Source organism: Balaenoptera borealis (genome assembly GCF_965194805.1).
Source record: "Balaenoptera borealis genome assembly, chromosome: 17".
Lineage (NCBI taxonomy): Eukaryota > Metazoa > Chordata > Mammalia > Artiodactyla > Balaenopteridae > Balaenoptera > Balaenoptera borealis.
Genome location: NC_138876.1, coordinates 4309327 through 4321690, shown reverse-complemented (window position 1 = coordinate 4321690; position 12364 = coordinate 4309327). Strand labels below are relative to the sequence as shown.

General features: G+C 53.7%; 1 protein-coding gene across 2 annotated transcripts in view; it reads right to left on the bottom strand.

Annotated features, from left to right (window-relative positions):
• Positions 1-12364, bottom strand: part of COL22A1 (collagen type XXII alpha 1 chain) — a 263198-nt gene that overhangs the window by 204333 nt on the left and 46501 nt on the right. For both annotated transcript variants that reach the window (XM_082364599.1, XM_082364598.1), the window contains exon 4: positions 3414-3488. In XM_082364599.1, the coding sequence (XP_082220725.1) occupies positions 3414-3488 (75 nt within the window). The remainder of the gene's footprint in view (positions 1-3413; positions 3489-12364) is intronic.

Genomic DNA, 12364 nt, shown 5'->3' with positions numbered 1-12364 from the left:
AGGACAAAATCCCAACCCCAACCCCCAAAAGTTTAGTGTCTACAGGGAAACAGGCACAGAGAGAAGCCGTGTTGGTATCATGGGTAAATGAGAAGGAGGGGGAATGGCTGGGCTTGTAATAACAGCACATGGAATATTTTCCCTGCCCAGCTGAGGAGCAATCAGGGAAGGCTTCCCAGAGGAGGCAAGGTCTGGCCTGAATTTAAAGAACAAATAAAATCTGGGCAGACACAGATGGAAGGAAGGGCATCCAAGGTAACTGGATGTGCAAAGGTCACCGGACCTGAGTCACCGAGGTTCTTTCTGAGAATCCCACTATTTCGGGATGTCAGGAGCCATGGTTAGGGGAGTGAGCTAGGCAGGGGCAGATCAGGCTGGGCTCTGTCGGCCACGCGAGGCAGTTTGAGTTTCTTTCTACAGGCAGTGGGGAGCCTCGGAAGGGCTGTAAAGCAAGGGAGAAACACAATCTTGTTTCTATGCTCAAAGACCATTCTGGCAGTGGGGATGGAGGACCCGGGAGACTGGTGAGGACTAGACTCGGAAACACAGGCCTGGGGAGGAGGGAGGGAAGGAGCACTGAGCTGAGACCATCTGAGATGCTCGTGACATGGCGACGGTTATCTGGAGGTCGGAACCCAGGTAGGAGGAGAGAGACATTAGGATCTCTGTGGCCAAATCTCAGAGCTGGACCGTGGCCAGCACTTTCTTGCAGCCTGAAATAGCTGACCCCCCAGGAATGCTGTATAACACCTTTAGTCACTAGAATTTGCAGAACATTCCGTTTTTAGAGCCGGGAGGGGTCCTCAGAGAGATCATGTTGGATGTATTGTTGCGTAAGTGGGGAAACTGAATCTCAGAGAGTCGGGTGATGGACCCAGGCCGCCTGGCTGGGGAGCAGCAGGGCCAGACCCACGCCTCCAAACTGCTTTGTCTGTTCTGTTCCCCGTCCTCACTGTTCCAGCCCAGATAAGCCCTAAAAATAGCCAGAGTCATTTAAGGAACCGCCTGGAGGTGAGGCTTTGGGGAACTGCATTTTTTACAAAAGCTGCTCCGATTACCCGACTGCGTTTAAGTTGGCAAGTATGCGGTGCCATCTCTCCCTAACTCCGGTCTCAGCTCCAGCTGGCAGGAGCCTTTTTTCTGGTCTGGTTATAATTAGAGGAGACGATAGATCCCGCAGGCTCTCTGCTCTCAGAGCTGCACAAGCGGGGCATCTGCACCGTGTGCTGATGGATGCCCACCCAGCACTGTGATTTACTTCCTGGGGGCCTCGGAGCCCACCAAGGGGAGGCGAGGTTCCAGGCTCCACTGGCAGCAGATCCACACAGCGGATTCCGCACAGAGGGTCCCATTTCTATCCAATCACCACAAGACTCCTCAGCGGGATCCTCACATGCCAGAGCCAAAAGGATTTGTTCCCAGCTTGCATAAGCACACATGTGCGCACACAGACATGCACGCACGCACACGCATGCACAAACACATACACACACACACACACACACATTCTGAATCTTCCCAGCCAGAATCAGTTATTCTTCAGTGGAAAAAAATACTGGGGGCTCTTCAGTCCGTAGAACGAGAGGAAAGCTCATTCTGATTTACAGACGATAAGGCAGATGAAATGGTGTTCATTTGTGCCTCCTCCCTCCCTCCCTCTCTTCCTTCCGATGGGCTGGATGTGAGCCCTGACTCCACCACAAACTCAGGCAAATTACTTAATGTGTCTGTACCTGTTTCCCCAGCTACAAAAGACACAGTGGTGCTGGTCTCCTACACTGTAAGGGTTAACTGAGAAAATAAGTGCAAATCCCTTGGTGTGCAAGGACGTGGTAAGCATGTAAGTGCTGGTACGCATCAATCATTACTATTTCTGTTATTAACGGTATTACTGTCATAACTTCCCTTCTATGAACAGACACACTGGATAATGAATTATTTAGGGGAGATACCGTTACGAAGGATTCATCGCTCAGGAAGCCCGATATGGATAACGCAGCAAGGCAAAGATCTGCTTTCCAGAGTGACTTCAGAGGAAGTTACCCCGGGGCAGAACCGGCAGGCCCAGCCAGGCTCGAGGGATGGAGAATAGATTATCCAGAGCCAGAGCTCCGCTGGGTATTACCGAGGCAATCAGTGGGGACATTTGTGTTCCCAGCAGTTTTGCCCTTTGGACGGTGACTCAGCTATAAATATTTTCACCTCAAGGTAGCTGCATTAATGCAGTGACTAGGATGGAAGTCGTCTTGCTCTCAGGAGTTGGACAAAGACATCCTGATAGAGAGAGCACCTCACTGAGCACTGACTACAGCCCAGGCGCTCCCCGAGAAGTGCTAGCTTATCTGGGAGACGCTCGATCGAGGAGAAGGGACAGCAGGGAGGGAGGCACGGCAGCCGACGAGGAGAGCGGCACCAAGCCGGCTGCCCCCGCGGGGACGTGCTGGGAAGTGGGTCAAGGAGCCGGGTGTTTCTTTACCGACGCTCACTGGTTGAGGGCTGGGTCACTCCCGAGGAGTGTTAACCCCCTGGCACATTTCACCTGCCGTGCACACAGGGAGCATAGGCTTCTGCTGTTCTAGAAACATCCCTCAGGCGCCAGGGTGCAGATGCTGGCGTGTTCGCATGGGCAGGCAAACCTGGGCAGGGTCCCTGGGGAAGGGCAGGGCACTGCAGCACCTATAAGACACGGGGTTCTGATGGCCCGGGGCTCACTGCCTTGGATGGGAGACGGACTGCACTGCTTAGACATGGACCCGAGATGCTCTGGGGTGGAGAGACGGGGCTCCTGACCCGGCCGGCGTTGGTGAGGAGAGCAGGGCGGGTGTCCTGGAGGGGGAGGAAAGCTTCCCTGAGATCCTGCACTTGGAGTGTTCAGCTGGACGCCTGGCCACAGGGAGTAGTCAGCGGATGCTCATCGCCATCAGGGCGAGGAGGAAGCCGGCTCAGCCACCCCCACGCACCCCAGCTACCCCGTCGTGGTCGTGTACAGAGACAGCCTCTGCGGAGTTCATTTCTGCTGCTGGCTCCGCAGTCGTGTGTCTCTGTGTTCCCTCATCCATTGATTCACTCATGTATTTAGGACTCTGATTCACTCCCAAATGCATTTATTTATTCACCCTTTGCCCGGCTGCCAATCACTCACTCACCATGTCGCTCACGCCACTGCATTCTCTACCGACCCTACAGCATCACCACCTGCTCCCAGAGGGAACACGTGAATGGTCTTCCCTGTTGGATGGTTCGTTGATGGGAGCTGCGACCTGCACAGTTCAGACCATCCTATTAGGACAGTGGTGAAGGACAGGAATGAGGACAGCACCAGCAAGGCTACCCTTGAATCAAGGAGGGTCATGGTCAAGTCCAGCAAAACGCGCAGCAAAGCAAGCCGTGCAGGGTGGCTGTTACTCTCTTACCTGTGATTTCCTTGCTTTTGCCATTGGTGTGCTTAAAGCGATCTCCTTCTACACGAACGCTGGGGCAGAGCACGTCTGAGAAAAGCAAGAGGAAACAGAGATTGATGAGCAAACGCAGCCCACGGTTCCTCCATGGCACGTGACGTCATCGGGACCCCGCGCCAACCCCCCCGCATGCAGGACGTCCAGCATGGGGCAGACGCAGAGGCAGCGCCACATTGACAGAGTGTTTCATTTACTCCCAAATGTACTTGTTAAGCATCGGCTCTGCCAATACTGTGCTCATACAGGGATGAGATAAGAACAGGCATGGTCCCCACCCACAAGGAGCTCACAGTCGTCCATCAGAGGGAGTCAGACACGGAAATCCACATGATCAATGGGGTCGCAAGTGACAGAAATGGGTCTGGGTTGCTAAGGCACACAGGACACAGATCCAACACCTGGCCCAGCCTGGGGAGGTCAGGGAAGCTTTCCTGGAAAGGTGATGTTTGAGGTTTCCCTTAAAGGAACAGTAAGACTCAGCCAGATGGACAAAAGACCAAAAGGCGATACAGGCAGAGGGAACTTCATTCATAAAGGCAGGAACTTATAGATGAAAATCCCAAGCCAGCAGGGTGTCAATGAAACAGGAAACGTGCTGGGGGCCCACCTGCAAGGTGTCTGTTATGCCGCCCCAGGGAGCTTCAGGTGCAATTCCAGAAGCAGGCATAATCCCAGAAGAAGCAAGACCGCTCAGTTACACAAAGGCAATGGAGTCACTCACACAGTGAAAAATACTTCATTATACGATATTACATAAATGTCTTATACGATATTACATAAATGTCTTATTATATGATATTACATAAAAGTCTTATCTGAATGTCTTCATGATTTCTCACTTTAAAAAAAAAGTTGGAAGGAAAAGGGATTCTTTAAGTTGCCCTAAAATTCCCAGAAAGAAACTTACCGTTTCTTTCAAAGGGGAACGGGTAGGGGAGGGATAAATTAGGAGTTTGGGATTAGCAGATACAAACTACTATATATAAAATAGATAAACAACAAGGACCTACTGTATAGCACAGGGAACTATATTCAATATCTTATAATAACCTAACATGGAAAAGAATCTGAAAAAGAATATGTGTGTGTGTGCATGTGTGTGTAACTTAATCACTTTGCTGTACACCTGAAACTAACACAACATTGTAAGTCAATTATACTTCAATTTTTAAGAATCCCAGAAAGAGCACCAACTGCCAGCGTTAAGGTTCCAGGCCCAAGTGTCAGCTCCATTGCAAGTCTCCTCATCTCTCTGTCGGTGTCAGTATGTGTGACATGGGACACCTTACAAAATACACACTTGTTGCAAGGCTGCTTGGAGGACGAGCAAGATCAAGCCGTAACAGGACTTCAACGCGGCACCGGAGGCAACTTAGTGCAAATACTGCCCTTGAAGCAGTCTGGTTACTATATACATCACTATAATAATCACACGTTATCAGGCAGTCCTGTCATCCCATCAATTCCATGTGCAATAATCTCTTTTCATACGTTTTCACAAATGTTTCACTGCGGGACCAGTTTGAGGCCCCTTTTCCAATCAGCAGTGAGGGGAAAGAATGAGATCCTCCCTGATTTGGGAGGAGGTATTTTTAGTATTTATCCCAAAGGCACCAGAGGTCTGACAAGCCCCAAGGAAGGAGTTATTTTGGAAACAGCATGGAGCTGTCTGTCTAGAACCAGATATGCAAGAGGATGCCAGCGGCGCACAGTGTTTAGACGGCGCCGCCCAGGACAGCGGCAGCTGCGGGTGACGGCCAATTGCTTTACGGTTGGCAGGCCGCCAGCCAGAGGGGCTGGCTGGGACCATGCATCATTTAAAATGAGTTGACTCAGAAGGTTGTAGCCTTGATTATGAGCAAACCTCTGGAGGCTGACGGCTGGAGCTCAGGGCAGGCAAAGCTACTGAGCCTTGTCTCTGCAAATATCCCAAGGGGACGCCCTGATTCCCAAACCGGGATGGTCAAAGACAGTCCGAAAGCCATGACCACAGAAAAGATTGAAACGTTTCAAAGACGTTAGCGCTTGCCCAAACTGCTTCAAGAAATCAGTCCCCAAGCCACCTGCCAATCCCCTTCTGGGGCCATCACTCAGCCTCATACACTCCAAAGCCTCAAGGGGGCATTTACAGCTGACCTAGTAAGTCAGGACAAATGGCCCCCAGAATACCCGCTGCAGCCAGGCTCCCCAGGGAAGGGGGCCCCAGAGGTTCACCTCTTGGCAGGGAGGGGAGTTAGCATCCAAAGTCCCTCTCAGCCCGTAACTACATCCCTTTGGCCAAGATACGCCCACATCTTGGATAATGATCTATTTATTTCCACGTTAACTCATTTATTCGAACTGAAATACTTACAGAGCTCCAGACACATTCCAGGCACTGAGCTAGTTCCAGGGACACGTAAGTGGGATAATAGATAAGACACCGCCCCTATCTTCAGGGCGCTCGTGGGCTGTGACGAGGACTGGGGACAGGTAAGCTCAAGGAAGCGTCAGCGCTGCCGTGGCGTCCTGTGTCCCCCTGCTTCACGGGCTCCTCCTCCTCAACCCTTGCTTCCACTCGCCCTAGCCTGGGTAAGGAGCCCTCGGCAGGGCCCCGTGTCCTAGAGCTGATGGCACCATGCTGAAGGCACTGACTGGCATGGCTGTCTCCCCGGTGAGCCTGGACACCCGGCTGAGTCTCAGTCCAGCTGTAGGTCCACTGCCTTCACGGCTCCAGGCACAGAACAGGCCTCGAGTCTGTGCTGAACAGAACGACCAGTGACGCCTGAGCCAAGAAGTAAAGGCTGAGTGGCGGCCTGGACGCCTCTCGGGCGTGGGCTGCATCATGATGTTGACAATCCGGTGAGAAGATCGCACAGGCTCCAGGGCTCCTGCCACTGAGGTGTCGCACACACTGTCAGCTGCCACCCGAATACCCGTTCCCCACTCCTTCCTTGCTGAAAGAGTGTCACTTTTATGCAGAATGGCAGCATTTTCAGCCTATGGAGAAAAGCTGTGGCTGGTCGGTCTAAGCCAATTATTGTGATTCTGTTTCCCACCTTTCCAGCCGCCCTTCCAGCGAGGGATGGACCTGTGACCCAGTTCTGGCCAAGGACATAAATACCAGAAGCGTGCTTGGTTGAGGAGGGGTGGTGTCTTAAAAAGCTTTTGCTTTTCCCAATGTAAGGGGACAGATAGGTAGAAGGGATTGGCAGGTGTACTTTCCCTTCTTCCTCCTTCAAACGTGGGACATAATATCTGCAGGACTGTCTAGAATTGAGGAGAGAGGAACTCCAGCTACCCCCAAGCCTATGGGAAAAGCATAAGAAAAAGAAGCTCATTTTCCCGGTAAAGAAGCTACTGACAAACTGGATTACCTTCACTTAACCAATCAATACAGATTTATAGGTAATCATTCAGGATCAACATAAAGAGTAGTTCTGGAATTAAGGATAAGGGTAAGTTCTCAGGAATCAAAACGTGTGTTTAATTAGCTCTTGGTTAGTTGGTTGATTTTCCTTCTTGAAAGTGTGAAAACACAAAATAGACATGGCTGATTACAAAGCCCCTGTTCCCCTGGAGTTCATTTACTGTCACCCACTGCCATTCGTACTCCCTCATCTTTCAGGAAGGCAGAACATTCTAGACTTCTGGAGAGCAACAAGATCCCTTTCCACAGTATGAGATCTTTTTCACCAGAAGCCTTCAACAGAGGCCAAGTCTTGGTTGATCAGGGCTGCTGCTCCCAGGGGGACACACCATGAATTCACTGCAGTTTCCCGGGAAAAACGCTTCAAGCTGCCCTCAGTCTACCAAATGGCAAAAGGGGAGAGTGTGTCTGAGCATCAGGGCAGGAGGGTTTGCACAAGATGGTCTCTGCCGTCCTTCTGCTTCGTGCTGAACACCCATGGTTCTGTCTAGAGAAGATGTGCCATGCTGTCCCCTGGCTCCCTGTCCCCTGGCTCTCAGCCAAGAGTTTCTCCAGTTGGGAAAAAAAGGGTGCTGGCAATTATTGAGTGCCTACTGTGTGCCATTCACCCACCTGGAAATTTTACCCACAACAACCATCTGAGGAGGTAGACTTTGTTTCTGTTACACGGATGTTAAGAACTGAGGCTAAGAGAGGTTAAGAAACTCACCAGATAGGAGGAGTTTCTGGGTTTGAATGAAGGTCTACCTGTGTCTAGAATGTCGGAGGGGAGACGGTTCCCCGGCCTAGCTGAGCAGCACCACGAGAAGCAAGGAGCAGAGCGCCGTGGGAGGAAGCAATCACGGCCCATCCATCACCGCCCGGCAGTCGCTGCTGAGTGCAGCTCACCACAGATGGGATGATGACATTCCAAGTGGGCAGGGGAAGAGGCAGAGGAGGAGAGAGATGAATCAGACCCCCGGCAGACTCACGGCACAGCTCCTCAGCGGCTCCGAGGCCAGCCAGGAAATCGTCCACACACCCCTACTGTGGAGAGCCAGGCCCCAAGGTCCCAGGGTCGATACGAATAATTAGAATCGTAAGGGCTTCCAAGACTGCGCGCCCACACGTCCAGATACTGTGCTGGGTGCACGATGTGGACAGTTTCTGCTCTGCCGGGGGATGGAGTTATCCCCGTGGTCAGGAGACAGATGTAGAGGGCTTGCTCTGCACAGACCTTGTGCTAGGCATGTCGAATTCATCAGCACGTTGACTGAGCTCCCCCTACAGCTTTACGGGACAGGTGCTGCCGTTTGCAGATGTGGAAAGAAAGGCACACAGAAGTCAGCAAGACGTCCAAGGCCACAGAGCTAGCAAATGGCAAAGTCAGCATGCTACCCCAGCCTCTGGCTCTGGACCACTACAGCATGCAGTCTCTCCAAGGTCACCTGCCCAAGGCCACCCAGCACAAAGGCGCCCAAGTCTGTCTCCAAAGCCTGCAGGGACAGCCAGCCAGCATGCTACTTCCTGAGGCAGCCCTTCTGCCTCTGGACACCCCTGACACGTACAAGGGGCTTCTGCACCCAGAGGTTTCACGTGCTCTCCGAGTTCTGCCCATCGGGTCCGTCTGCTTGTGCCCACTTACACCTGGCTCTGGGCAGGGCACTGGGGAACCTGGGGTGGGCAGACGGCAAGACCCTGCCCTTGAGTGTGTCCTCTGCTGGCACCAAATCCAGAACAGGTCCCGTGTCTCTCACAAAAGCCGGTTAGATGTTTCAAGACCGTCAGCGTCCTCCTCCCTCCAATCTTCTCCAGCTGAGCAACCCTGGCTCCCTGGCAGCTCCCTCACCCGGAGGAGGAAGAGCGGAAAGAATAGGATCCCAACGGGGGCAGTTAGGAATCTACGCGCACACCGGAGGAGGAAGAGCGGAAAGAGTAAGATCCCAACGGGGGCAGTTAGGAATCTACGCGCACACCGGAGGAGGAAGAGCGGAAAGAACAGGATCCCAACGGGGGCAGTTAGGAATCTACGCGCACACCGGAGGAGGAAGAGCGGAAAGAGTAAGATCCCAACGGGGGCAGTTAGGAATCTACGCGCACACCGGAGGAGGAAGAGCGGAAAGAGCAAGATCCCAACGGGGGCAGTTAGGAATCTACGCGCACACCGGAGGAGGAAGAGCGGAAAGAGCAAGATCCCAACGGGGGCAGTTAGGAATCTACGCGCACACCGGAGGAGGAAGAGCGGAAAGAGTAAGATCCCAACGGGGGCAGTTAGGAATCTACGCGCACACCGGAGGAGGAAGAGCGGAAAGAGTAAGATCCCAACGGGGGCAGTTAGGAATCTACGCGCACACCGGAGGAGGAAGAGCGGAAAGAGTAAGATCCCAACGGGGGCAGTTAGGAATCTACGCGCACACCGGAGGAGGAAGAGCGGAAAGAGTAAGATCCCAATGGGGGCAGTTAGGAATCTACGCGCACACGCACTGTAGACTCACAGCTCCCGAGGGCACGGCCAAGGCATGTTCCCGCTGACAGATGCCAGTGTTCAGCATCCTGACACACGTCCGTGTAGTTGTCATGCCCATTTTTCAGATGAGAAAACTGAGTCTAAGAGAGCTTAGATGACCTGCGCAAAGCACACCCCTAGTTAGTGGTGGAAACAGAATTCAAACTCAGTATGACTCCAGCACTCTCGTACTCACTACGACAAACTGACGTATATACACAGGGGTCTGGAAGAACATATATGACACTTAAACTAACTGTGGTTACCTCTGGGGGGCAGAACTTGAAGTGGTTTTTATTTCTTTTTTCCCTTTCTGCATTTTCAAATTTGTTTTAAAGGTCTGAACATGATTCACTAGTACAGTGTTTGTAGGTTATCAGTGTCATTCTTTTTTTTTAATAGTAGGCCTGAGCCTTGCCCTGGGGCCCTCACTGCTGAGGCAGCAGGAGGCTCTAGGGGAGGGGGCAGCGGGATGGCCAGGGACGGGCAGGCAGCCATGAGGGCTGTTTCCAGAGGTGAACTGGAGCCCTGGAGGACAGCTGGTGCAGACATCCCCAGGAGGTCTGGGGGATGGCAGAGGCCTTGTGGGGCTCAATATGCACTTCTGGACCCAAGAGCTGCCGGTCAGGGGGACAGGCCCCCATTTTCAAGGGAGCCACCGTGGAGGGAGACAGACAGACAGACAGCAGGACAGATGGGAGAGAGCTCTATGCCACGGCCAGCAAATACCTGCAGATGCTGGGAGGGTTCACTGGTGGGGGCCGAGGACACAGGGACACCCTAACCAGCAACGAGCACGTTCTTTGGAGTCACTAAAATCCTGGCGCATGTCATGAGCTCCCTGCAGCTCTCAGCAAGGGCAGGCCGGGGCCTCTCTCCACCCATTTGCGAAATGGTGAGGAAGAAAAGGGAAGTGCTGGACCTGCCCTGTGCACCACCTACCAGCTACTTTAGACAGTTATGTGCTCTGATTTCACAGCAACCCTGCAATATGGGCGTGCTGATGCATGGGGAAGCCAAAGCTCAGAGACGTTAAGTAATTTATCCAACATCACACAGCCAGCAAGTGGCAGAGGCAGGAATCAAGCCAGGTAGTGAGGCTTGGACATCGAGCGCTGGACCACTATTCTACACACACATCTGAGCTTAGAAAGCACCCTGGGTATGAGTATAGTAACAACCAGCCAGTCATCGGATAGCTCCACTGCCTTGAGGTCACACACAGGGTCTCATCCAATGCTCTCACAGGGCAGATATTAGCATCCGTTCTTTACAGGTGAACAAGGAGCTTTCCCCATTTTTTAAAAAAAACACACAAAAAAACCAACAAAAAACAAAAAAAAACACCTAAAGATTGTTATTAGCTGCATCCCAGGGCCATGGTGTGGACCGTGTGAGGAGCAAAGAGGACAACCCAGGGTCCAGGTTCCACCTCCACCTCCTATTCTAGAACTTTCTGGAGATTCCCGGCCTGCATTTCCCTTCTAGGTCAAAGTGAATTGGTCCCCAGAGGCCCCAGATCCCCTCGCTCATTGATGCCCACCTCCCAGGTCCCTTAGGCTGGAGGGAGGGTGTGGTCAGGGTGCCCAGTCTATGGGGGAATGAAGGCTAAGTGTTTTAGAGGCAGCCTGGTGGTAAGAGACAAAGTACTGCTAGAAAGAAACCCCCACCCCCGGCCTGCTGACAGCAGGATCACCAGGTCCGGGAGACCAGGGCCACCCATCCTCTGTCTCAGGAAGAGCACGTACAGCGAGAGAACGGTGAGGAGAGGCTACCAGGCGCCCTCCCGCCCGAGAACACGCCTGCTTGCTGGGGTACAGTGAAGCGGGGATGGGGCCAGAGGGGGAAGTGCTCCCCAAGGCTGGGGAGGGGCAAGGTCTGGAGCCTGCAGACACCCACCACCCACGTCAGTTTCTCCTCCTGTGTCTGTTTCCAGACCCAGAAACAGGCGTAAAAGTTTGTGGGATTTTTCCCCATCCAAGGTCATCCTGAAGACTAAATGGACCAGTGGATGAGGAGTTCACGGCCTGATGCCCGGCACCCAATACGAGCTTGTTCGTTCCTTCACTCATTCAGCCAACACGTATTTGCACAGCGCCCGACCCATACGTCCTGCCATAAGGAGCAAACGTGTAAACACGCAGACGAGGGGGCCCCGCCCTGTTGGAGGGACGAGCCAGACAGAGGAGAGGGCAGAGAGGAAACGCAGAGACAGACACAGGGAAGCGAGCCAGCTGCCACGAGTGATCAGTGCCGCTGGGGACACGTCGGTGACGTGGGGGCCAGGGTGCACGTGGGGTGCGCCGGCCTGGGAAGACCTCCTGGCTGGGTGAGCTCCGGGCTGAGAGCTAAGAAGGGCGTGAGCAGCCACGGGACGAGCAAAGGGAAGAAGGTCCCAGTGAGGGCAGAGCCCTGAGGAGGAAGGGGCTCTCGGGCGCAGAGGTGGGAGGGGGACCGAGCCCTGCAGCACAGCCCAGGGAGGAGAGGTGGGAGAGGGGGGAGAGAGGAGAGGTGGGTCGAGAGGAGAGGTGGGTCAGGGGAAGCCTCACAACCCCAGGGCAGGGAAGAGATGGCTCTGCCCAGATACAAGGGGGCCGTGATCCAGGCCAGGGGCAGTGAGACTCCTGCGAAGAGGGCGTGGTTTCGATTGTCCCGGGCTACTTGGACCTCTTTCCCTCCTGGGGACTGTCCCGTGGGCAGAGCACCAGTAGGTGTCACCAGAGACTGCGAGGACCTCCTGTAGGACTGGCAAGAGGAGTCTGGGGCAGTGGGACGGCAGGAGGTAGGCAGAGCCCTCGGCCAGCCTGAACAGGTGCCAGGGCCCAGCTCAGCCTAGCAGTGACCTTTGGCACCTGGTGTCTGAGAAGCACCTAAATGCAAACCTCCTTCCCATCGCGGCACGTCCGACGAGTGCCTGCCATGCACCTGGCGCTGAGCCGAGCCAGGGCACACGCTAAGGGGCCCGCGGAGCTCAGGGAGCTGCCGTCCAGCAGACAAGATGGAAACTGGTCA